We start from the raw sequence: 25,266 nt of genomic DNA on the forward strand, positions 1-25,266 counted from the left end.
TATCAAGAAGCATAAGGCTCATGGGAAGCTAATTTTTAGTCATTATATTGAAGACCCCAGGGAAACTAGCAGAGCTTCCAAAAGCAGCTAGCAGCCCCAAGGATTCAGGATGTCTATTGCTGCTGTTTAAATATTCCTTCACATTAACCTTACTACTAACCTACTCACCACTATTAGAGAGGTCCCTAGAAACAAAGAAATCATAACATAAGCCCTGGTGAAAAACATATGTTGATCTGTCAGAGACTGTTGCAATCCAGACACACAGCTGTAAAGGGAAAAAAGGAGGGTGGGATGGTTAGTGATGTTTCAATCTAAGAAGGAAGATTGAGTGTTAAGGCATTTAGTCGACCAGAACCAGAATTCCTAGCAAGAGTCAGTGTCAGTAGCTGAAGAGAAAAAAATCATTATGAAGGGTTTGGAATGAATACATGCTCAGACATGCAGCTCACTTACAGGAAGAGTTCTGGAAAATGGAGAAGGTACATTACAACTACTTGTTACACACATGCTGGGGGAAATCCCATTTACATAGAGTCCTGGGGGTTGCTACATGCCCAGTCATTAGGAGGAACCAGATGGCAGATCCTCACCGCTCTGATACTTGCTTCAGTACTTGAAGGATATATGATAGCATGAAGGGTGGGTATTTTCTGTGCAGATGTGGCCTGTGATCCTTGTATAATTTAGTAGATGGTATTCATAGTTTGTTGTGTCTTCTGCCCCCTGACAAACTTATCGCCTGGAGGGGAAGGTTTTGGTGATAAAGCCACTTTGAATTTAGCTAAATTGATCCTCAGAAAATAAAAATAATAGTCCATCATGAGGCCTACACACCATCTTTGCAGAACCTATAAGAGTTTGGCCTCCACCACCATAGTCTTCAGGAAGCCAGGGTTATCTACGTACTATAGTGAGAAACTGGAGTACTCCTTTAGTGGAAGGTGCAGATGGGTTATTGGTAGTAGGAATGCCCTGATATAATAAAGGAAAATACCTATTTGCACTGTTCAGTTTTCTAATGCAAGCTTCTTTCTGTAGTCATATAGCATATGCTGAGTATCTTTAACTTTAGAATACGACAAACCAGAAACCTTCAAAGTGTCAAACTTGTAGAATCATGGACCAAGTGGCTGCGCCACTGACTATTCCCTGTTAGATTATAAATTGTGAGAGTAGGAATAAGGTGGCTCGATGGATAGAGTGCTGGGCCTGGAGTGGGAAGACCTGAGTTCAAAACCAGCCTTAAACACTTCCCAGCTGTGTGATCCTGGGCAAGTCACTTAACTGCTATCTGTCTCAGTTTCCTCAACTGTAAAATGGAGATAATTACAGTACCTACTCAGGGTTGTTGTGATGATAAAAAGTTTTTTGTAAACCATTTAGTAGAGTGCCTGATACATATTAAGCACTATATAAATGCTAGTTATTATTTTTGTACTTTCCCCAGACCGTAGCACAATACTCAGTAAGAAGCAGACACTTAATAAATACTTATTGAATGAATGATTTATTTCCTATTTTAAACTTCTTTTTTGCTCTGATAAGGCCAGGCAGTTTATTTGTTCATTCTTGGTTAAAATCCTGCCCCTGACATATATTGGCTGTGTGGTCCCTGGTCACAATCAGCCTTTCTGTTCTCTGAGAAACTCTCAAGACTGTAAGTTACAGAAAAGGTGCTAACCTGCACTGGTAATGAGTTCCCTGTACCAATGAAATTATAGATCCAGTCCCTATTTACATCCCTTCTTTCATTAATTCATTCGTTCATTCAACACATGCTTCTTAAAACATCAGCTAAGGCACTCTGGGCACTGCTAAAGAGTATGATATATTTTAAGGAGAAAGATTTTCCTTTTTTTGACAGATTTAGGTAAAACTTTTCCTGAATTTTCATCAATGCTTAGTTGAAAAGAGGGAATTACTAGATTTACTAAGGTTTGTTTTTCCTCTTCTATAAATTATATTTTCTCCTTCAAATTTTCTATAAATCAATTATTAAGAGCCATTTCACTACTCTGATACCAAACTGGATTTCAGATGACTGATAAAATTATTTAGTTTAATTGACTCCCTAAATTGCTATCAGGGCCCTTCCAAAACTTTTCCTCTGCACAGCTTGGGGCACATCCCCAACTCATCTCTTAAAGCATATGACTTTGCTTTCTATTTTCCAGAGGAGATGATAATCTGACCTTGTCACTGCTACATTCAAAAATATTCTATGGCTCCCTATTACTTCTAGGACAAAATAAAACATTCTCAGACCTTCACAATTTGATTCCAACTCAATGTTTCCAGTCTTATTTTATATCCCCACCCTTTCACGTACTGTACTTTTCAAATAGAATACTAGCTGTTCCCTGAACTCTCTGTCTCCCACCTTCAAACCTAAGCTGTTTTCCATGACTGGAATGCGTTCTCTTCTGATTTTCACCTCTCCAAGTTCTTCTATTCCTTCAAGGTTCAGTTCAAGTGGAATCTCCTTCAAGAACCTTCTCCTGTCTCATTCTCAATGTTCGTTCTCTCATATTCATGTAGGCACCTACCTCAGCTCTAATATAGGACACTTCACGTAGCAGGTGTTTGTTTAAGATGTGCTTCTTGAGTGAATGAATGCCATCCCCTGGAAGACAGCTGACAAGATAGCTGTTCTCTCAAAGACAAAAGCAGGATCTGATGAGGACCAGGTAATCGAGGCTCTTGGTTTTTCCACAGAGTTCTCCATGTCTTTTAAAGTACTGGCTAAATTTTTTAGATAGCTAATGCCAACTCTATTTCACGTTTCTAGGGTAACTTGCATATAGAACTTGTCAAGTTTCCAAGATCTGGAATGAATTTCTCTTTAGGGACTATGGTACTTTTTTCTCCTACAACATTCTTTGCTTTTTGCTGAATGATAGAGCGATATAGAAATAACCAAGGGTAAAAATACAAATGGTTTGCACAGTCCATTATTTAACAGACAGCCTCTGGTCATGGCTAATACTCAAGGAAAAGGTCTAAGGCTTTTTACTGAGTAAACCAGTCAGTAAGCAGAGGTGAACATAGGGGCCTAGGGAACTTCTGGTATAACTGATGATCAGTTTGTGGGTAGAGAGTTATTGCAAAAGGTTTTGGGACAAGATTACAAAACTGCATGTGTGATTTCAGAATTTTGAAAATTTTAGGTTCGTGATATTTGTACTCCACAATGGTTTCACAGGTTGATCATATAGATCAGTGCTGAAAAGAATTCTTACAATGGCTTTTAAAAAGTATTAGCTTAAATCCAATTGGATTTTCTCATTACTGTTTGTTGGGAACATTTTATTTCTAAATACAATATAAATATCAAGGATCTTCTCTACGGGAAATTAGATCAGTACTTATCCAAGTCCACCCATTCAGGAATCTTGTAAATGGGATCAAATTAGGGCAAAGTCTGCCACCATTTGGACAATACATTCACTATGTCTACAAAGCTGAAGCTATCACAGGAAAAACACAACGGAAAGTTTTGTAACACACATGGAATACAAAACACAGCACAACAAATAGAACAGGAACAAAGACCATGCGAGACACGATGTCCATGCTTTTGTTCCTTGTAGATGTCGCCCAATCAGCTCTCAGAGAAGTGAGGTCAAACAGGGACCACTTTCATGCATGCAGCAATGCTGGGGGTTATTTGTGTTAGTTTTCTTTTGGTGACACACCCAGGCAACTTGCTTCCCAAGTTGCAGTCCAAGGCGAAGACTCTGTAGACACAGAGAGGGATGAAAGCACCTATGGATTTTCAGGGCAGGTCTGGAATTGGTGAATACCAGGGAAAGCAATGGGGAGAGATTTTTCTTTTTCTTTTTTTTTTTGGAGTTTCTACTGAAAATGTTTAATAAGGCTGCTATCGTAACAGTATCCACTGATTATCTTGCAGCTGCTTGAAGCTTAATCAGGCTGTCCTTTTATTTCCTGTGATCTCTGGTTAAATCATTTGCTTCTTGGTTAGACAGAGATCTCCAGTAAGGGTAATTGCTAAGTGGGCTAGGCTAATTCTTTTTTCTGCCTAGGACAGGCACACTTTTGAAAAGTGACACCTCCAGAGGGACAATCAAGTTGCTTTGAATTCCCTGTACTTATATCTTAAGATGTTTTAGAAAATTAAAAAAGGAGCCAGCATTTAATCAGCATGTGTTTCAGGCTCAAATCGTTCTTTCCGTCCTAGACAAAGTTCTCTTCTGGATCAGGGGAGTTTGAGGTGTCAGGGCCCTCAGAGCCCATCTAGTTCAACCTTTTAATTTTACAAATGAGGAAATTAAAACCTAGAGAGGTAATGTAGCTTTCCTATAGTCTTGGAGGTAGAAACAGAGCCAGGATCGGAACCCAAATCCAGTGCTCTTTCCCCTGCTGGACTGCCATTTCCTAAAATTTTCTGCTGATATGAGGTGGCTTTTCAATTTTCAACAAAAGAAAAGAAATGCACAAATATAGTTAGTTTTAAAGTAATACCAGATCTTTTAGTACCTCCAGACAAAAACAATGATGATGATGATGAGAATAATAATAATATTATGGATATGAAACCAGGTAGTGAAAATAGAGCTTTTTACTATGTGCCTGGGACACAGTAAGGGCTTAATAAATGTTTGTTGACTGACTCACTTGGTGGAGATCCTTTTATTCCAGAGATGGGATCACTCAAGCTTGGGTTCTAGGTTGTGGGTTATACCTGCCCTACCACGAGTAGGAGTTGATGGTATCCAAATTCACTGGAATAGGGTGTAAGCCAAAGGCAGCCAAGGCATCAAACTATTTCATCATGGCAGCAAGGAGAAATTCTGAATTCTGCATGCAAATTGAGGGCAGGGATGATGCCATCTTTGGGGAATTTGAGAAAGTGACCATCCACAGGCCCCCAGCGGTGAGGGTCTGGTCCCAGGTTTATATTCCACGAATCAGAACAAAGAATTTTACCTTCTGTTCACCACCGTGGACGACATCGTCAGCACCATGCAAGCCACATGACAAAGTCACATGATACGCACGTACATGATTTGGTTGAAAGGAAAGTAGAGGAGGTCACATGGAAGATACAAAAAAATTAAAAAACTGATGTAAACAATGGGCAGGGAAAAATCAACCACAAAAATCACACACTGAATAAAAGGGGAAACCAAATTAAATCAGCAGCATATATCATATACATCCAGAAAGACAGTAAAAATTGCCTGGAAAGAGAAGAAAACTGTAAAACTATGGAAAGTGTTAACGGTTAAGGACATCACTAGGGGTTAGGCACAGCAGCAACACTGCTTATGGATGCCACATCGAGGAGGAGCGAGTGAACTTTTATTGGGATGGAGAGATGTATTCCCACCAGGGCACGGATGTCAAATGGCATTCCAGGAGACTGTTAAAGGAAAAGAGAGAAGCAAGACATTATTCAGAGATTTCAGCAACATCCTCAACATCCTGGAGAAGAAACAGTCATGGGGACTGTTCATTTTTTATCACTTTGGGGGAGGGGAACTCAACACCTTTTAAGAAGTAGTTTGCATTTCTCTTGATTCAAGTGGAGAATGGGGAAGAAGAAGGTTTAATTTTACCTTGGTGATAATGGATGGTATGCTTGGAGAGCAGGGAACAGGCCTGAAGTGAGGAGGGAAAGCTTTGCTTAGAATTCTGAATGACTTTTAAAGTACCTTTGGTTCACTCTTTGCTCCCAAGATGGCAGATAGTCCATACTCCATGAGCTCTATAGGTTAGATCATGGGATCATAGAAAGGTGAGAGATCAAAGGCTCTAAGGCTTGACGGCACTTCTGAGTCCATCTAATCTATTCCCCTCCCTCATTGTACTGTGTGGTAAGTGATTTGTCCCAAGTCATATGTATAGTAATCAGTCATCACAGAATTTGAACCCAGATCATCTGACTCAGTCATCTGACTGAGCCAGTGTTCTTTTCACTGCGTTTGTGAAAGTTAATGCACCAGGAACACATGGCTAAACAGATTGGGTTTTATCGGTAAGTAAAGCCCTTTAAATCTTTGTTCCTTGCCAGATGTTTTTTGCTTTTTATTATCCACTAGCTTTACTGCCAGGGCTTTTCTTTGTATCTCTAGTGCTCAGCACAGCGTCTGGCATACAGTAAATGTTTAATAAATCCTCGTTGACTGATCCCTTTCACCTTTTCATCTCTGCTGAAAAGATGTCCATTTTTTTTCTATTTATACTTCCTTTTACTCTAGCAATCACTGGTGATTCTTTTGGTTGGCCCTCATAGTCTAGTATAGAGATGAAGGCCCTTCCATGCTTTTTTTTAATGAAACAACTTTGTGACTGTCTTCTTTGTATACAGACAACTAATAAATGCCTTTCTCACTCATAATCTTAAGATCCTAGGTGCCAAGACCCATATCAGAGACAAAATGAAGTAGAAAGAAGGGAGTGAGTTCTTCCTCAAGGGTTCAAACTACAGCTTCTGTCAACACTCACTGCGGAAGGCTAAGTAAGACAAAAATGCACTGTTCTTGTCTACTCTGTAAAGCAGAAATTTTACCCTCAGCTCAACTCAGTTGGCTGAGAATTTGTTATTTAAACAAATACATGTGACTGCAGATAAAATGTCTGATATATGTTTTTAGATGAATGGCTATGTTGTCAAGTTCCCAATTCAATATTTACAATATGGAGGATGAAGGGAATGGATGTTGCCCTTGGATGAATTTATCCAAATTCCACTATGTTCTGCTTATGAAGTGAAGCTAACATTTCCAAACACATTTGAAGCCTCAATTCCCTTCAGCATATACAGGCCATGGGCAGTTTTTGCATTGTTCTTTTGTAATATGATGGCCATGGAAGAGAAGTATCCAAGTGGGTGGGGAGTTAGGCAGTCTAGGATAGATTTCTTGGTAAGTAGCATACTACCATCTTTAATTAGATCAAAAGAGGAGACTTGACTAAAGACATAGGCATAGTGACCATATTTCCCAACCCCAAAATCAGAGCGCATGGTCTGATAAAGGTGTTCCAATGGAATAGTATCCTTAAAAGCACTCTTTCTTTATTTTGAAATCAAGACTTTCTTGGGAAGTCCAGTATGAATGTTTGCCACAGACCTAGGTCTGCTCCCAGCTCCAATATTCTGTGACTCTGAGGGTCTCTGAGCTGAAGAGGATAGTTCCTTTCATTCCCTAGTTCTCAGGAGCCAGGACTTATTAGTATACACAGTAAGACTGTCCTGAAAATTCAAATCACATTAGAAGACTGGAGGAGGGTACATCAAACCATTTGTGTCATCTTCTTTCATTTGAGTAACTACTAATTACAAAAGGTGCCAAAGTACAGAAAAAAAAAAGCAACAGAAAATAGCTTATGTATACTCAAATCCCATTTTCTCCTATGTTTGCCTACAAGTATCCTTCTCTTCATTCCTAATAACTTCCTGTTGTTTGTTAGTTTTTAAATTTGTCTTCCCGTCAGTGGTTATCATCATGTTAAGCTGTGATCTCTTTATTTTGGCACAATCTCTACCAGGAGTTACAATTCTGAGGGTCAAGTTGCTATAAAAATGAAACGAGGAAGGCTACATTCATACAAAGTCTTGATACTACAAATATTTATCTTAGAATAGAAAAGGATGATTTGAACCTCCCTTCCCCCTAAAATGAAGGAAAATCAGCAAACAAAATCAGGGCATTCCTTCTAAAAGGAAAATCTGGGTGCATTTCTTTTCTTCTAAGGAGAAAACATTTAACCTAAAATGATTCAGTATGTAATACGTAAAACAACTTGTACAAACTCAAGTGTAACATCTAAAATTCTATTACTTCATGACAGACACACATATTGAACTCAAATTGGAAAAGAAAAGGAACAAAATCCTTTGCTGTAAGAAATGAAGGCTCTGTTAGTTGTATTCTTTATCCAAATGCAAAAAGCCACAGCCTGAATTCAGCAGAGATATAAACACACACACACACACACACATACACACACACTCATTGCTACTCTCTGCTCTGCTCTCTAGCAAAATGAAACACTTCTACTTCAAAAGCATCAGGAATTAAAATTCTGTGTAGTGCACACACAGGGAGAATGCTGAAAAAGGAGGCCGTAAGCCATGTTCTTGAGTGGAAAAGGAACAATTTCATGCAATGCATCAAACCACAGAAATCTTCTTATTTTCTGTTCATATGGAATGGAAATCTCGAGGGTGAGGACAGGGAAAGATATATGCTTTATACTTCTGATTTTTTGGCTTTTCGCACTTAAGCATAAAACATACAGTCGTAAAAGAATGAATATGGTTTAATTTCACTCCACACTTACAGTTAATTTTTAAAAACACAAGTCCACTATTTCCCTTATAGCTTATTCACTGCAATGCACACCCATGCTGTCCTGTCAAGGAACCTACGTCCTCAACATCCAGGATTCTTTTATCATGTCATTATGAATAAAAATGAGCTTGGAATAGAATACCACCAGTAAGACTTAATCCCCACTAAAAGCTCAACAGAAAGTTAAGGGATATGATCTGCGTATGCAAACACAAAAAGGTTTTTTAAAGTGTGGGGAATTCATGGTACTAAGATACATTATGATCCATCTATCTACTAACATATCTACATCTTATCTACTAAGATAAGTCTTAGGGGAGTTTCTTTAGAGACTTACTGGGGGTTAGTTACTCAGCTAGTGAAATGTCGGGGCTGGATTTGAACCCAGGTCTTCCTGACTCCAAGTCCAGCACTTTATCTACTATAGCCCAGTTGCCTCTATAATTTGTATATACTGCAAATGCTAGCTATGATGATGAGGAGGAGAACATAAAATATTGTTCTTCTATAAATAATAATATACAAAATAGAGCTATTTCTGCTTGTCCTCTGGACATCCAAGTTGCTGATGATCTTTTTGATGGTAAATAATATGAAAGCTCGAGAGGAGACGAAATACTCCTTCTGATTAATATGAAGCTCCTTCCAAGCTCTGTTCCTGTGCCCTGGACACAAAGAGAGAAGGCAGAGCACGTCAACAGAAAGCAGTCATTCCTCCCTCCGCCTTGATTCTCACGTCACTTTCCACAAGATGTCATTTCTCCCCGATGCTTCCTTCCTTCCCTCTCATTTTAAAAACATTTTTGCATTTGTTTAGGGAAGAAAGCACCCCAGGAGGTGCTCTTCTTTTATCTCATCCCTTCTCTTGGGCCCTTTCTCTGTTCAGCCTGAGAGTAAACACGGAAATGACATTTCATAGGCAGCATATCCCTGTAATGATCAATCCGGGCATTCCTTGCTTAAGGAGTGTTTGACCCCTCGACAAATGAGGTAGAGTAGCATGCTTAGGTGACCATGCCAGGCTTAGAGTCTTCATGCAGTTATAACTTGCTGCTTAATGAATGAGTAAATTGGGGTGGGGTGGGGTGGGGGCTTCATTGCTTTAAACCCGAAGTCTGCTCTCTGTCAAATGGCACTCGGAGGTCTGGTTGAGAGCAGCTATTTTGCGTACTCACTAGTTGGTTCAGCTGGAAGGGCAGGAGAAGGCCAGGTTGCTATGGGAACATGAAGGATAGATATGACATAGAAAGGTGAAGCAAAGCATGGCGATAAATTATAGATTTGTATATATATGCATATATATATGTGTGTGTGTGTGTTATGTGTTTAAAGGTATTGCAACAAGGTAAAGTGACAGTTAAGGAGAATTTTTCTTTCTTCTCCACAGGGAAGGATTTATAAATGTTAAACGGGTATTTTTTTAATGGAAATTATTTAGGTATCTTGATGAAAAGGCCTGGAAGTGATAAGAAGAAAGTGTGAGGTGGTGGGATGAACCTAGCCAGGGGTGGGGAACCTGCGGGCTTCGAGGCCAGATGTGGCCCTCTAGGTCCTCAGGGCCACATCTGGCCTTGAAGCCCACAGGTTCCCCACCCCTGTATCTAGACATAGAAGAAGGTGAGAAGGGCACAGGGGTTCCAAAGCAGGCCCTCCATTGTCTACCTGTTCCTAAGCCCCCCCCCCCCCCCCCCCGGCTTGCTTCAGCAGAGGAGCCAATTTCTAACAGTCAAGCGGTGGCCCCTTCCTTGGCACATCTGCAGCCTTCTGCCGTGGTACCAGGACACGACCATTATTTTATACCTACCCTAACTGTCTGCTAACATCTGTTTTTGCCCAAGAAATCACCGTGGTGGGAACTCTAAAGTTAGCAGAGCAGTCTGCCCTCGATCCCTGTGCTCTCAAGAGTAGTTGAGGGAAAGCAATAATGATCATAAGATGCAGTGGAATCAGAGATGGGCAAAGCTCAGCTCGAGTGACTAGGAAATACTCTTGATAGGTCTATTGGAACTCGGTTCAGGGCAGGCAAAATGGGATTTGAAATCTTTAGACTCAATCATTACCACCACAGAATAACTCAGGAGGGAAATATTACTCCCATTTTACAGAAGAGGTAACTGAGGCACACAGAAAGTAACTAGGGTGACTTGTTTCTAAGTAAACATTGCCAGGCACAACTGTGTTCAAACACTAGGCCAGGTTTTCCTCTCCCATGCCCTTGACACAAATATTACTGAGAATAGATGCATTTTTAGGTAAGACAAAACCTTTCCTACTCATTATCTACTTTTAGGTTCTGAACCCAACTACTATATAAAATACTGTAAAATACTGTATAAAAATACTATATAAAAAAGGCACCCTCAAATGATTTTTTTTTCTGTCCTTCCTCTCCCCCCTACATCTCAGTACACATATTTTCTTTGCTTTTTTTGGGGGGGGGGAGGAAGTATTAAGCCAAATTTCTCCTCCAAATGTCAGTTCTGGCCCTACCCTATGGAAGATATGCTAAAGACTGCATATGCAATACAATGGTGGTGTTAAAAACAGTGCAGGGGCTTCATGCACAGAGCAATGCATTTTAACTACTCTCTTCCTGGGAAAGCTCATTTCCCATGAATCTGAGAGGCCTGATTCCTCTTTGTCACGAGGTTTGCTTCCCTCCAGCCCAACCTGTGGTATCTACCATCCAGATACCAACTGAGTTTAATCATTACCTGGCTAAGGAGATAACATTAGGCAGACTATTCTGCAGCTGGTGGAAAGCAACATGCAGAGAGACGGATGGGGGAAAATGATACTCACTGTCTGAGGCAGACAATGTAGCATGGAAGGAAGGACTAGCAGGAGTCACTACAGAAAGAGAGATGAAGGTAAAAAAGGGAAGTCATTTCACCAAAACACAGAGTTAAAGTATGGAAGCCAGAAAGGCAAAACCCAGGGATGCCAGTATGAGCTGGGGCAGGCAGAAGAATAAGGATGTGCAGGAAAACAAAGCCAGTAACAACAACAAAAAAAAAAGCGAGGGCCACAGTCTCACTATCTTTAAACCAGAAAACCATGAGGGTGCCAGATTCTGTCACTTAGGTAAGAGGTTTCATTTGGGAACATCTGCTGGGGCCATAAGAACTCACCTAAACAAGAAGCCAACTTCATGGGAGCAGCTGTCACTGTAACAATATCGGGTCGAGGGGGATGGAGGCGTACAGAAAATTACTTCAAAGCTAGTCTAGAATAGGTAGGGTTAAGGGGAAATGAGCTTTCAACAATTTGGTTCCTTGTTTGGGGTCAGGTCTTACCTTCCCACTGAACTGAACTACAGATTTCCTTCCTTTACATTTAAGGATTTGCCAGATATAGCATCTGAAAAAGTTAAGCTATTTAACTTTTTTTATCATCTATTGGTAGATATTTAATGCTTATTTATTTTATTTTTTTTATTTTTGGCTAGGCAATGGGGTTAAGTGACTTGCCTAGGGTCACACAGCTACTAAGTATCAAGTGTCTGAGGCCGGATTTGAACTCAGGTTCTCCTGACTCCAGGGCTGGTGCTCTGTACACTGTGCCACCTCACTGCCCCTAATGCTTATTTTCTAATGGAATTATTTACAATGGACTACTGAGGCATACATACATACCTCTACCTCCTGACCCTCTTAAGAAACACCCCCATACCAAACTTTGAATACCTGAATTGCCATGGTGTATATGACTTGTGATCTGAAAGATGTTTTCCTAAACTTTCCCATAGAAAAAGAAGGTTGAGAAAGGTAGGAGGAAAGACAATCCATCTTAGCTTTTTTTTTATGTGAGCAATGTTCAGTAGCTTCCACATTTCAATGCTGAATATGTAAAGGACGTCCCATAAAATAATAAATGGCTGAGCTCACTCTGAGAACTGGGTTCCAACTTGGACCAGGTAGAAGGAGAGGCCCATTAACATACAACCAACACATCTCACTGCTTTGATTAGATCAAGAAACTCATGATTTGGTCTTCATTGTACCTCCAGAGGGGGGCACCTCAACCATGAAATTAAAAATCCACTCAAATCAAAACAAGAAATACAATTACCACAGTATGGATTTTGAAATGTAGAAAACTCAGGCAAAAGTAAAAATTTTGGCTTCAATTACTGGGATAATTGCCTAAAAGCTTGACTTACGCGACATGCCAGATTTTTATGTGCTTTTACTACAATACCCTGCTCTGCATTTTGTTCTTATTTAAAACCATGCAATCTTGACGGTACCATGCAAAGAGAAAACACTAAATTACAGTCATCCTGGACCTCCGTCTCCATTATAGGAAACCATTTTTCCTGTTTTAGTCCTTAGCACAGCAGCAAGTGATGAGGTAGTATCCAGGCAATTAAATTCTAAAGGTTAGTGACTCAATCATGGGGGAAGACTTTAATGACACATTTTAACACCATCTCTTTAGTCCTGCTTTCTCTTAGCAACTCCAAAAAAGCAATTAGCCTCTTCTTAATCAAGCCTGGATCATGTGCTTTCCATGTAGAAAGAATCTGTTGGCACACAGACACTTGCTAAACACAGAACACAAACACTACTTATGAAATGAGGCCCACTGTCAAAGCCAACACTTTATTTAAGTGTTTGGAATGACCACCCCTTCTTCCCCAAAACACCACCTCCCTGGACTCACGAGGTGTAGCCAAAGGCACCATCCTACAGGTAAGAGATGTCTAGTAAACTGGTATTTCAGGAGAAGGATGGATCTTGTTTAAGTATTTGTGGCCCTGATAAATTTGATTTACAGATATTCTGCAGAAGCTTCATTGCTTTCTCATGGTAATGGAGCAGAGGATTACAACAGAGAAGCCAAAATCAGTCACCTTGCTGCGAACATAGAATTAAAGTTGGAGGAGACTTTAAAAGTCTTCTATTCCAAGTGATTTGCTCAAGGTCACATGAGTGACAAATCTGGAATTCAAACCCTAGTCCCTCATACTCAAAAAGTTATTTGTGTGGCCAAGTCATCTTATGAACAGAAAAGACATTTGAAATCAATATTTTCTCATGAGATATGAAAATGCAAAAGGATTATAGATTTAGAGTTGGTCATAATGTCCAACTCCATCATTTCACAGATCAGGAAACTGAGGCCAGAGAGGTTAAATTACTTGCCCAAGCTCACATAGCACTGGCTTTAATAGAACATCTCCTAACCTACTGAATTCTGAGGTATCAGACAGAAAATTGGACCCTAGTCAAGATGTTAGATCCCCCTTTTTTCTTTCAGAAGAGTCCTGAGGCTTGGGTCCTGCCAGAGACTAACACCTTTAATGTAAAAAGGAATTATGCATGTGTACCTGTTTTTACTTTATCCTTTGGAGGAGAGGTATGCCAGTGCTGTGATCTGGGTTAGTGTTCTAAATTAAATTAAATTAAATTCATTGGTGAATTGGGCTCCTTGTGAGCACCTCATCATCTTCTAAAGATGGCCTATGCATATATGATTTTGCTCATGCTATCTCACACAACCCTTTTGTTTTCCAAAGAACTGAATTCAGTATGATTCAGCCATTACTGAAACTTGTTACTCCCTCCTAGAAAGAATATGTAGGGTTTCATTACAGTTATGGGAACAATTACTTGTCTAATTTATCTTTCTTCAAGATAAGTGTGGATGGCAGCAGAATATTCCATGGGTTAAGTTTTCTCCTAAGCTGAGTGTGAAAGGTAAGACACCTCCCCAATGCACATCTTTAGTCCTGTTTTTCAGATATATCTCCTTTTTTTTTCCACTCTGCCCCTCCTCAGGCCACTCCTTGCTCTGCTGAAATGAAAAAACATTCTCTTATCTCTATGACTGTGACTCTTACAGTTTTCTTTTTAACTCTTTAGCCATAGTTTTAAGATATGATTGAGGGAGATCCACTTTTATTACTCAGTGAATGGCCCTGAATCTAAAAGCTATTAAATTCCAGCTGCCTCATCAATTTCACGGTCAACATAGACTGGGCAGCTGACCCCAACATTTTCTAAATCAGATTTTTGAAGACTTGAGCTATCAATGATACATTTTCAACCCACTAGAAAAACTAAGCATTTAAATGTCTCTCCTTTTTTTTTAAAGAGTCTTTTAAAATTTAGTTAGTTATTTAAGAGTTTCACTTAATCAAGGACTGGACTAGATTTCTGAGAAAACTAAATTTTTTTGGTTGGCATTTTTGTTTAAGACAGAAAATCAGACATAGTAAGTGATTTGGTATTAAGCCATGAACTACTGAACTAGTGATTCAGAAGAAGGTCTTACTCCTTTTTTGACATATCTGAGCCAGCATTCCGTCAAGAAGATGAAACCTGGGAATTTCATTTAGGAACTCACCCTGTCTACTTAGGAAAGATGCACACTCCCTCCTTCCCTCCCTCCCTCTCCCTCTCCCTTTCTCTCTCTCTGCCCCCAAAGTTGCTCTTCTTAGACCCACTAATAGAATAAAATACCAATCTATAACCATTGTCAGTCAAATCTGACGCCTCCTTCTCCTCCACTCTGGCTTCTTTCATATCTCTTTGTCTTAGGATCCAACCCTGATGAGAGAGTGAATTTAACATTTACTAGAAATCTGAGGACATTCACACTTATTACTAAGTTTTTGCTGTTGCTGCAATACTCTGGAATAAATTGAGACAGACTGGTCTGAAATCTTTAGGAGTGCTAGCTTTTACACTAGAGCTCAAGGTGTTTTTTGACCATATTTCCTTTGGTATAGTTTTGTAGTGAACTTCCTTCCTCTACTCTCTGGTATTCTGTTTCTGTAGAAAGGGTAAACCCAACCAAAAGAACAAGAAAGGGTTCATCTACATTACAGATTTCCTTCCTTAAGGTTTACATTATAATTCCGGCACCTTGAAGAACAGGATGCCTTTCTCTTCCCTTGTCACTCTGTGTGTTCTCTACTTAAACCTCACAGCATTAATAGAGATGGCTTTTCATTCCTGGTTGACCAGTGTTATCTAGGTTGTAAAGCACTGATAGTCATTTATTGCACAGCAGAAAGTCCTGGGATGATTGGAAACCAGAGAATACAATTATTTGGGGATGACAGTCCAAATTTCTAAATAACCACTTGCATAATGCTGTCCCCGTATCTTGTGTTTTCTAATACACCATGCCTATAAAGTCAGTGCTGTATGCAGACAATGACACCTTTACAAATCCAGGTTCTCTTCCAACTGAATTTCTATTACCTTGAGTTGATGCCTCTTGTCTGCCATGAGATGGTCTATAGTAAATGAAGGAGTAACAAGCTCATTTTTCTCTCCTACGAGTGAACATGGAAATCTCCCCAGATCGCTATGACCTTTGGGTGACATACCAGGACAGGGCAAGAGAGAAGAAAAAACTATGTTCTCTTTTATGGACAATTAACTAACATTAGAAAGGGTGAGGATATGCTATTTGGTTATTTCTTATATTATAAGACAGCTTTCTGCAACACACTGCATGTAAGCAGTGGTTTTTGCCATAGAGAAACTCACAAGCAAAAACAACAACAACAAAAAAAAACAAACATTAAAATACTGCATGCTCTAAAATGTGAATTGTTAGCCTCCTGGTATAACCAAGACAGTCACATTAACAGGAACACGACGGCTACGCTAATGTCAGTTTTGTTAGGACCTGGACGATATAATCTACTTCAGTTCCTACGGGGCAAAAAATGAGGTTTCGAGCTAAATTAAAAGCTATGACAAACATATGTTAACATAATACTATGGAAACAGGCAGAGAGGTATGAAGAGGCACTTACGTGAAGGAGGGGTGTCTGCAATTTCCCATGGATGGAACACAGAAGAAAAGAAAAGACAAAAGACAGACCCAAGGGAAAAAAAAATAAAAGATGTAAAAGAGATGAATAGAATTGGCAGAGTGCATGGAGCTGGAAATCAAACTCATATCTGTGTTCAGTGGAAATCCAGCTAAAGACACAATTCTTGCAGAAAGAAGATATGGCAGGCTTTCTATTACTGTGCAGGGATGAGGTTGATTACTTCTGCAGTCTCAGGTATCAATCCAACATAATTTCTGGCTTCACAAGAAAAAGACCTGACAGATTTCAATGGGTGTTCTCTAATTATAGCAGTCAGAGGGGGGGTCCTGGGAACTCTGAGACCATTCAAAAAAGGTCCAATAGGCAAGGAAGATTTCCAAGGCTTGGGAGACCTCCAAGGCAAGGGTCTTTGTGTGAGGGAAAGTATACTATTCCAGTAGGATATTACCATAGCAAAGTGAGAAAATGTTTGGTGGTGAGAAGAACAGTATATGGGTTTTGTTTTTTCTTTCTGTATTTCCCTTGGAGAAAATGAATAGAAGGAAATGCTAAAAGGAAACACTTAGTGAAGCCAGGAAGAATTAGGGATCCTAAGTCTTGGATGAAGGCTTAATGGAAGGAATATTGAACAAAATTATATTCCACTATTTATGGTCAGGTACAAGAGGGGAAGATATTAAGAAGCAAGAGCGGGGTACAACCTTATCTTTTTATTTGCCCTTGACACTTTTTTTGCCCTTGTTCATATATGCCTCAAGGGTGTTCAGTTTTGGGACAAATTAGCATCCACGTTTTGTTTCAAAAACCTGAGAACTGATGGATTTAGGTGGTAAGAACAATTTCTGGATAGCACTGAAATTTAATTGTGCCTAAGTTCACTCTTCAAATGGCAGGATATTTGAGGTACATGTGATGTGTTAAAGTTATAACTAGCAAACCCCAATGTGATGAGCTATTTAATTTTTGTTTGTTTGTTTTACTGCTCTGCTGCTGGATTTCCTCCCTGTCTGCCATTCGAACAAACTGTACTAGCTAACATGACAATGTTCCCTTGAGAGAGGGAGAGAATTAAAGTAAGATGTGCATTCACAATCAATGTGGGCCAGAGAACTGAGAGGTGGGCCTGCCATGAACAGGGAGATCTGAGAAAGAAACAGTTGTGGTCTTCACTGCCAATCAGGGTAGCTATGTGCTCATGAGGAGAGCAAGTGTGACAGTGGGGAGGGAGGTGGGTGAGCTGGCTTTACTTACGGACTGGCTGTGTTTTGAACTCGGAGACCCCACTGATCTCCCCCAGTCCCTTTCCATTGAGAGCAGACAGTCGAACGGCGTAAGTTGTCTCTGGCTTCAGGCCCATGATGGTGATGATACCTTCCATATTTGCTGTTGGGAGCACAAGAGAGAAAAAAAGGGGAGAAGGAAAGGATCACAAATGAACCAAGACATATTTAGTCAAATTATTACCCAGAGGAACAGGCCACAATATCACAGAGAACTCAGAGGAGAGTTTGAAAATCTTAGCGCTGTGGTTTCTTTTTTACTCTAACCCTGAGGTCATTCCAAACATGAAACTGAAAAAGGTTGATGAAGGTATCCTGGGTACAATTAGTCTTCCATACAAAGTGGTTAGTAGTCTCTGGCTATGAATATTGACCTTATGCTTCCAAACTAAAGTTCTGTCTTACTTTCTTTTAAAGCCACTCTGAATCCCACCCTGGGATTGCAGATTCTCATAGGAAACAAAACTTACTTTATTATACATTGAGATGGAATCTGAAAGAGATTAGAATTAGGAAGAGGTTTATGTATACACACACACACACACGTGTGTATGTATGTATACACACATATATATGTATATATATGCATACATACACACATATATATATATACACACACACACACACACATATATATACAGACTTTCCTCAATCATGCTAGCAGAGGACAGTGCTATCCTAAACAGATCATCTATCAATCAATTAATCAATATACATTTATGAAGTACCTACTATGTGTTAGGCACTATGCTAAATGCTAGGGATACAAAAAGAAGCAAAAGACAGTCTCTGAGCTCATGGAGTTTGCAATCTAATTGTACAATCTAAATGTGAAACAACATGCAAACAAATACATATAGGGCAAGCTATATACAGGATAAATAGGAAATAATTAACAGAGGGAATTAAGAGGGGCTGGCAAAGCCTTCCTGTAGAAGGTGAGATTTTAGTTGGGACTTAAAGGAAGCCAGTGGGGTCAGTAGTCAAAGCAGTGGAGGGAAACCATTCCAGGCATAGGGGATAGCCAGAGAAAATGCCCAGAGTTGAGAGTTGGAGTGTCTTGTTTGTGGAACATCCAGGAGGTCAGTGTCACTGGATTGAAGAATACATGTTGTGAAGTAAGAAGACTGTAAGAAGACTGGAAAGGTAGGAGAGGGATAGGTTATGGAGGTCTTTAAATGCCAAACAGAGCATTTTGTATTTGATCCTAGAGGCAATAGGAAGCCACTGGAGTTTACTGAGTAGGGGGGTGACATGATTAGATCTGAGCTTCAGGAAAATCACTTTAGTGGCTGAATGGAGGATGGATTGGAGTGGGAAGCGAATTGAAGCAGGCAGACCCACCATCAGGCATTGAAATAATCCAGGTTGAGGTGATGAAGGCCTGCACCAGAGTGGTGGCAGTGTCAGAAGGGAGTTGGGAGAGTATACTAGAGATGGTGCAAAGGTGAAATAGACAGGCCTTGGCAAGAGATTGGACATGAGTGGTTGGATAGTGAGAAGTCCAGAATCCAAGGTTGTGAGCCTGAGGAACTGGGAGGATGGTGTTGTCCTCTACAGTAATTGGGAAAGTAGGAAGGAGGAGAGGGTTTAGGGGGAAAGTTCATCTAAAAAGTCATTTGGAAAACTTTACAGGACTGTATGTATGCTAGCTTCAGCAGATTTATCTTGTGCTGTGTGTGTGTCTAATATTAAAATAAAATTGCATTTGCTAAATTCACATTATCTGATAATTGGTGCTGGCTGTGAATGTGCAGGATAGAAAGGGTTATGAATTTGTACCAGATATTTCACAAAGTAAACCCACAAGCATTGATCAAGCACCTATTCTGTGCCAGGCACTGGGGATACAAATACAAAAAATGAAACAATCTCTCCTTTCTAGGACCCTATGATGTGAGGCAGGTAATGGAAAATGGGAAATAAGGCCAAGACTGTTTTGTTGCTGCCCTTATATCTGGTGCCCAGCACATAATAGGTTCTTTAAAAACGCTTGTGGGATTGAATGGTAATGACTTTTACAATTCCCATTTTACAAATGAAGAAATTGAAGCTTAGGAAATGAAGTAACTCACCCAAGGTTACACAGGAAATGTCACGGCCAGGCTATAAACATGGATCTCCTAATCTCAAGGCTAATGCCTCCCAGGGCCTCTACTTATTGGCTTTCTATGTGCTTGAACTGGGATCATAAAGGCCTGGTCCTCATTACTGAAGCACTGTGAGGTATAGACCTGCCTCAGATTAGGCTTGTAACATCACTCTGATAGGATTCTGGAGAAAGTTATGGGGCTCCAAGGCAGAAGCAGACAGGTTATGGCTATGGGGTGACATGGGTTTATTGAGTGGGGGGGGACATGATTAGATCTGAGCTTCAGGAAAATCATGGGTGACACGGCATGGGTGACAAACAGTTCTAGGTGCTCTTCCATCTGCATTGGGAATTAGGCACTAATCATCTGAGCAAGCTGCTGGGGCCTGGTGACTACGGAGAACATTTAAAGAGTTGCCTATCCCTTGATCAACATAGTATATAAAATTCTAGAAGTAGCAAATGATCTTACCTTCTTTGGCATCATACCACTTGAAATGCCACATCTCCTCACCCACAACTCTCCACTCGGCTTTGTATTTGAGGATGGGCACCCCACCTGTGGCTTCAGGCTCATCAAAGTGAACCTGTGCTGTGCTGGAATATGGCTCCACTTCGTCAATGGATGGTGAAGACGGAGTATCTGTGGAGAGGACAGAGCTGGTGATATGGAGGACTCAGATTCCAATGAGATGCCAGACCTGCATTGTACTGTTGCCCATGGCTTCCATTAATCTGAACTTTTCTTCTTAAAGAATATTTTCTCCTTAAAGAGTGTGTTCCTCCTGACTTCATTACCAAGCCATTTTAAAAGCCATTGACCCTCATGGTATGCGAACTCTGCCCTGACTTCTATAATACTCCATCCCTACTATCCCAAGGGTTCTAAAATTTTATCTTCTCCTCTTAGGACCCCAGGGCTTTGTTCCTACTCTTAGCAAAAAGAGATCCTTCCTCCCCATTTCTAGTCATTTACCCTTCCTATCTTATTTATCCAAATAGTCCAAACACCTTTAAGATACAAGAGGGATCCTGTGATACCTGCTTGGACAAGGATGAACTCTAAGGACTCTTGACCAATACGATTCACTGCAGTGCAATTGTAGTTTCCAAAGTCATTCTCAGAGTCAGGGGTTACCTTCAGAAGGAGGAAAGAAGGATCTGGGTTATCAGTGTACCATGGTAGCGGCTACAAGCATTGCTGGTAATTGGTTAGTTTTACCTTATATGGGGTCAGGTTTTTGTAAAGCAAAATGAATTGGCTCCAGACTTAAATTAGAGTAGGGTAAAGAAAAGAGCCTGAGGGAGACAAGATTTCTTTCCATATCCACAGGGCTTGGGCCAGGTACCCCAGCCTTGATTGTGTGGCAGAGCTGACTCTAGAAATAGGATCCCTATGGCTGATGTGGGTCATTTGGGGTCAAGCTCAGACTCTTCTCCAGTTGGTGATTACTTTAAACTGGATGAGCAAGAGTGAGAATTTTTAGTTAGGCTGTGTGTCTTCTTCTCCCTCCCTGACCCTTACCTCTAGGTAGCTAGCAGAGGGACTGTTGTATATCTTGATATTGCTGTAGTTGGAGCTTGGCAGCAGCTGCCCATCTCGGAACCAGGAGATGGTGGCACTGGGATAGGCAAACACCTCACATGTGATGTTGACCTGGTTCCCTTCCCAGGTGTACACAGCCACAGGGCCCTGAAGCTTGGGGGCATCTGCAACAAATGAAGACTTCACCAGCCTGGCAAGTGATTCTCTCGTGGGGTAGTGGGGATAACTACTTGATAGCACCTAACATTAGAGAAGGGACTTAATAAAGAAGGGTTGGATTCAGGGCAGAACTGTCCATTTGAAGAGCTTGATTATTACTTATGTGACCATGAGAAGCAGCATAAATAGACTCAAAAGGAAGAGGGGTTACTTAGTCAGGTATTTGTTTAGGGCTGGCAAGGGGCAAATATCCTTCTATAATAGCCTGGACAAAGCATCCAGTCTCCTCCCCAGGATATCAGGAATGTTGCCCAGAGATTAAAATGAACATGGTGTCAAAATCCTAGCAACGCTGAATTGCCCATTCCCTCTATGTTCCTGCCCCTGTCCCAAGCAGTTTCTCACATTGTACTTCGAGGTACATAGCCTGGGAATCCTGGCCAATGGTGTTGCTGGCTGTGCAGATATACTCTCCAGCGTCTGTGTACTGAATGCTCTTCAGTGTCAGTGATGACACCCGCACGTGGTTGCTTACCACAATATGCCCGTCCAGAGTCTGAGGGGAGGATAATGGAGAGAGGGTCAGAAAGTGAACTGCATGAGGTGCGTGACAGTAAGAGGGGGGAAGGAAGGGAGAAGGGAGAGAGAAGTCTAAGAGAGTGGAGATTTCCCTCATTTTGATAAATTTTAGATCCTCTGACCCTCCCCCTGCTATCCCTATCCTAATATGTCAGAGCTGCACATTAAGAAGTTATGGGAGGCTCAAGATGGCACCTAAGGTATTGAAGCAGTGCTTTGGGGAATCAGTGAGTATCAATCAGATTAAAACTAGGTATGGGAAGAGCTTCAGGAGGAAAGGAAAAAGAGTCCTATGATCTGTCAATCTGGGTAAATAATGCTTAAGGCAAAGTGCTGGCTGGTGGTTTTCCCATGGACTTCATAATACTCAAAAACATACCTCCCACTCTCCTCCCCTTTTTTTGAGAGACTGTAAGCACAATGAGGGCAAGGATTACTTTAGTTTTCTCTTTGTACCCCCAGGGTATAGCATAGTGCCGAGCACATGGTAAACAACAAATGTTTGTGGACTGATTTTCCAGTAGTCTGCCCATCAATTTCATTTCCAAAGTATCCTTCAATAGAAAATTATGATATGCCTAAAACTTGCCAGGGAAAACTCCATCTTCACAAGATATTTCTGTTTTCTGCCTCCTTCATTTTTCTATCAAAATATTCACTTAGAATTTTTTTTAAATGCTGAATGTAGGGCCTAGAATGTAAGCAGCTCATCACAATATTCATAAGTAGCAGATAGTCTTGGGCAAAGACCTGAAAATCCTAATTATCACCATACTCTTCCTTGGAAATAAGATGCTGCAATTTGTTTCTGAAGGTTCTGCAATTATAATTACAAGCCATTAAGAAAAAAAGAGAATTATGCTCAGTCAGTGGATAGTGCGATAGTCCTGAGGGCTTTCTTCTTAAAGGCGTAAAAGGGGAAAATTATTTGGCACAAGTGGGTTTCTGGACATGCCACCTAAGTCTACATCATTAAAGAGGCTGGTATTCTGAAGGGGTGCTATTCCTGAGCTTAAGCCAGCTTTCTGATTGGCTGTTACAATGTTTTGTTTGGAGCTTCTAGGAATGAAAGACTGTCCTGACTTTGGGGTCCCTTTGGTCTTCTTGCTTGAGGATGAGGAGGGTGGAGGCTTGGCCCTCAGCAGTTCAGTGTCACAGACTGTCTGCTATTCCCTTGAGCACAACAGTTCAATGTAACACACTGGCTTCGATCAGTGATTGAAATAGGAGTCTGATTCAGGGCCAGGATCCATTTTAGGGTTTCTTATTCTCTATGGAAAGAGAAAGTCTCTAAAAGATACTGCAATCAAAGAGATAAAGTATCTTCCACAGAAAAATGGAACATGGGGGTAAAACAATATAAAGAAAATCAGGGGATGAAGCTCAGGCTATCTGGTAAAAAAAAAAAAGGTTAAAAGGAACTTAAAATATAGTCTACTTGGTCTCCTTTCCTTTTCCCAACTTTCTGGGTATAAAAATTTCTTTAATTTCCTACCAACAGATCTTCTGGGTATACCATATGAGGCAATTCTTAACAGGTAATAGTGACGAAAAAAAAAAAAACTCAAGAGAGAAATGGCTATGAGGATTTGTATCCGATGCTTTCAGGTCTCCCTCAGAGAGGATACACAAAGATTTCAGTGCTTCTAGGCTTGTTTCCTGGTGAAATGTTTTATTTGGATACCAGGATTAAGCCAGAGGTATATTATTATCCAAATATTTGGATGAGAAGGGAGGGAGAAGGATATAAGTCAAGGACATGGGAGGATGGGTTATAACTATTCTTTCTCTCAAACCACTTTTCCACCTCACTTCCTACAAAGAATATGAAAATAAAGCATTCTAGGACCCCATATTATGAAAAAAAAAAACATTTTCTTCTACATTTTGGCCTCTGTCTTTAAATGAGACAAAATGGAGGGGAAGGGAAGAAGCAACATCCAAGTCTCTGGGGAATCATTCACCTAGAACACAACTGTGCGAAGAATGAAATATGCTACCTAAGGGCTCTTCTGAAAACCAAGGGTTCTGCTTTCCTTGGGGCTAAGAGACTGCCATTTATTTAAAATAATAATGCTTTTAGTCCCTCCCTTTCCCTTCACATCTCTACTCCCTTCCCCCCTTCACCACCAGGCTCAGGAAAAAATGTCTAGGGTCAGACAGAAGGAGATTTGTAGCTGTCCATAAACAGCTAACAACTAACAACTCATTTTTCTTCTTTCCCATAATCCCAATAATTTCATGACTGAAGTAATAAATCATCCTGCATATGACAGCACTAAACAATTCCTGTGGTCAAAGAGGGGAAGCGTTTTAGAGAGGAAGTGCACTTAACCACACTCCTTTTGACAGAAAAGAAGGTATGATACAAAAAGAGGACACAATGAATTAGATACAACTATGGCAGCAAGTACAAGTGCAGAAATGAATGTTAATGCCTGGGAGAAGGCAGTAGATTCTAAATATTAAACAGCATTAAATATTTATTTTACCTATGATCTGAACAGGTCAGTCATGTGTCTGTATAGTTATCAATACATCTGAAAATCTAGGAGGATGAATGCATGCATTTTAACAAAAACAAGATTTAGGGTTTCCATAGACTGCATTCACAGGAGCTGAAATATCAAGAATAATCTGAAAAAAAAATGCCGGGGTTCTTTTTGTCCTACCTACGTGGCTGAAATGGTAGGTGTTATAAAGCCTTGACCCTCATTTGAAGCAATCAGCTTTTAGCCTGTACTGCATTACAGGGGGGACCAATGAGAATGATAGATGTGCTCACAAGTTGGAACTTGGGGATGCAGCACTTGGAATATAACAACTAATACTTGCATTCACTTTTAGAGCTGTCACAAAGGTCTCTCATAATAATAATGGGAATTTAATAGACTGATATTTAATTTTAGTATTGGAACTATATGCCACATTTCCCCAATCGAAGTAAGAAGCTTCTTTGTGAATTGCACATCAAATCAAAGTAATTTTTTTTTAAAAAAAGTACACTTCTGTGAAAAATGCAAAACAGCACTAAATCATCCTAGGTTCATGACTTTAATTTTAAAAAATAGATAAATTTGTTGGTTTGGAAACACTTGTATGGGTAAATACCTACCAAGAGTTGCCACTGCACTGTTTGGGGGATGGAATGTGATGCAATCGTTTTAATAAAAGATTTCTGGTAATAGGGGATATGAGCAACGAGATGAGTTGAGCTGGAAGGAACAAGGCTAAGCCATCAGGTGACTGAACCATTATACTTTAAGATCCAAAGCCATCCCAGCCAGGAAAGAAGCAAAATGTTCTGTGATTTTAAAAGTGCTGGATCATGAATTGGGGAAATTAGTTTTTGTAAACTTGATTCCTAGGATATTATTTCCCTGGCACACCAGGGGGATATGGTAGCTTCAAAATCATAGTCGGCTTTGGAAAACAAACCTTCTCCATCCACTTCCAACACAGCTTGCTTGCTCAACTCCAAATAACAC

At 40.3% G+C, this 25,266-nt stretch overlaps 1 protein-coding gene across 3 annotated transcripts in view; it reads right to left on the reverse strand.

Moving 5' to 3' along the window:
* The window catches only part of NCAM1 (neural cell adhesion molecule 1), a 454,728-nt gene that overhangs the window by 28,396 nt on the left and 401,066 nt on the right, over nt 1–25,266 (reverse strand). For 2 of the 3 annotated variants that reach the window (XM_027847323.1, XM_027847324.1), the window contains exons 9-13: nt 21,605–21,755; nt 21,020–21,204; nt 20,536–20,632; nt 19,967–20,137; nt 17,374–17,505 (exon numbers count right to left, since the gene is read on the reverse strand). In XM_027847323.1, coding sequence (XP_027703124.1) covers nt 17,374–17,505; nt 19,967–20,137; nt 20,536–20,632; nt 21,020–21,204; nt 21,605–21,755 — 736 coding nt within the window. Of the gene's footprint in view, nt 1–4,953; nt 4,957–17,373; nt 17,506–19,966; nt 20,138–20,535; nt 20,633–21,019; nt 21,205–21,604; nt 21,756–25,266 lie in introns of all 3 variants that reach the window. The other variant, XM_027847322.1, reaches the window with a different exon arrangement.

The sequence above is a fragment of the Vombatus ursinus genome, unplaced genomic scaffold (genome assembly GCF_900497805.2).
Source record: "Vombatus ursinus unplaced genomic scaffold, bare-nosed wombat genome assembly UNPS02015398.1, whole genome shotgun sequence".
In the NCBI taxonomy this organism is placed as follows: Eukaryota; Metazoa; Chordata; class Mammalia; order Diprotodontia; family Vombatidae; genus Vombatus; species Vombatus ursinus.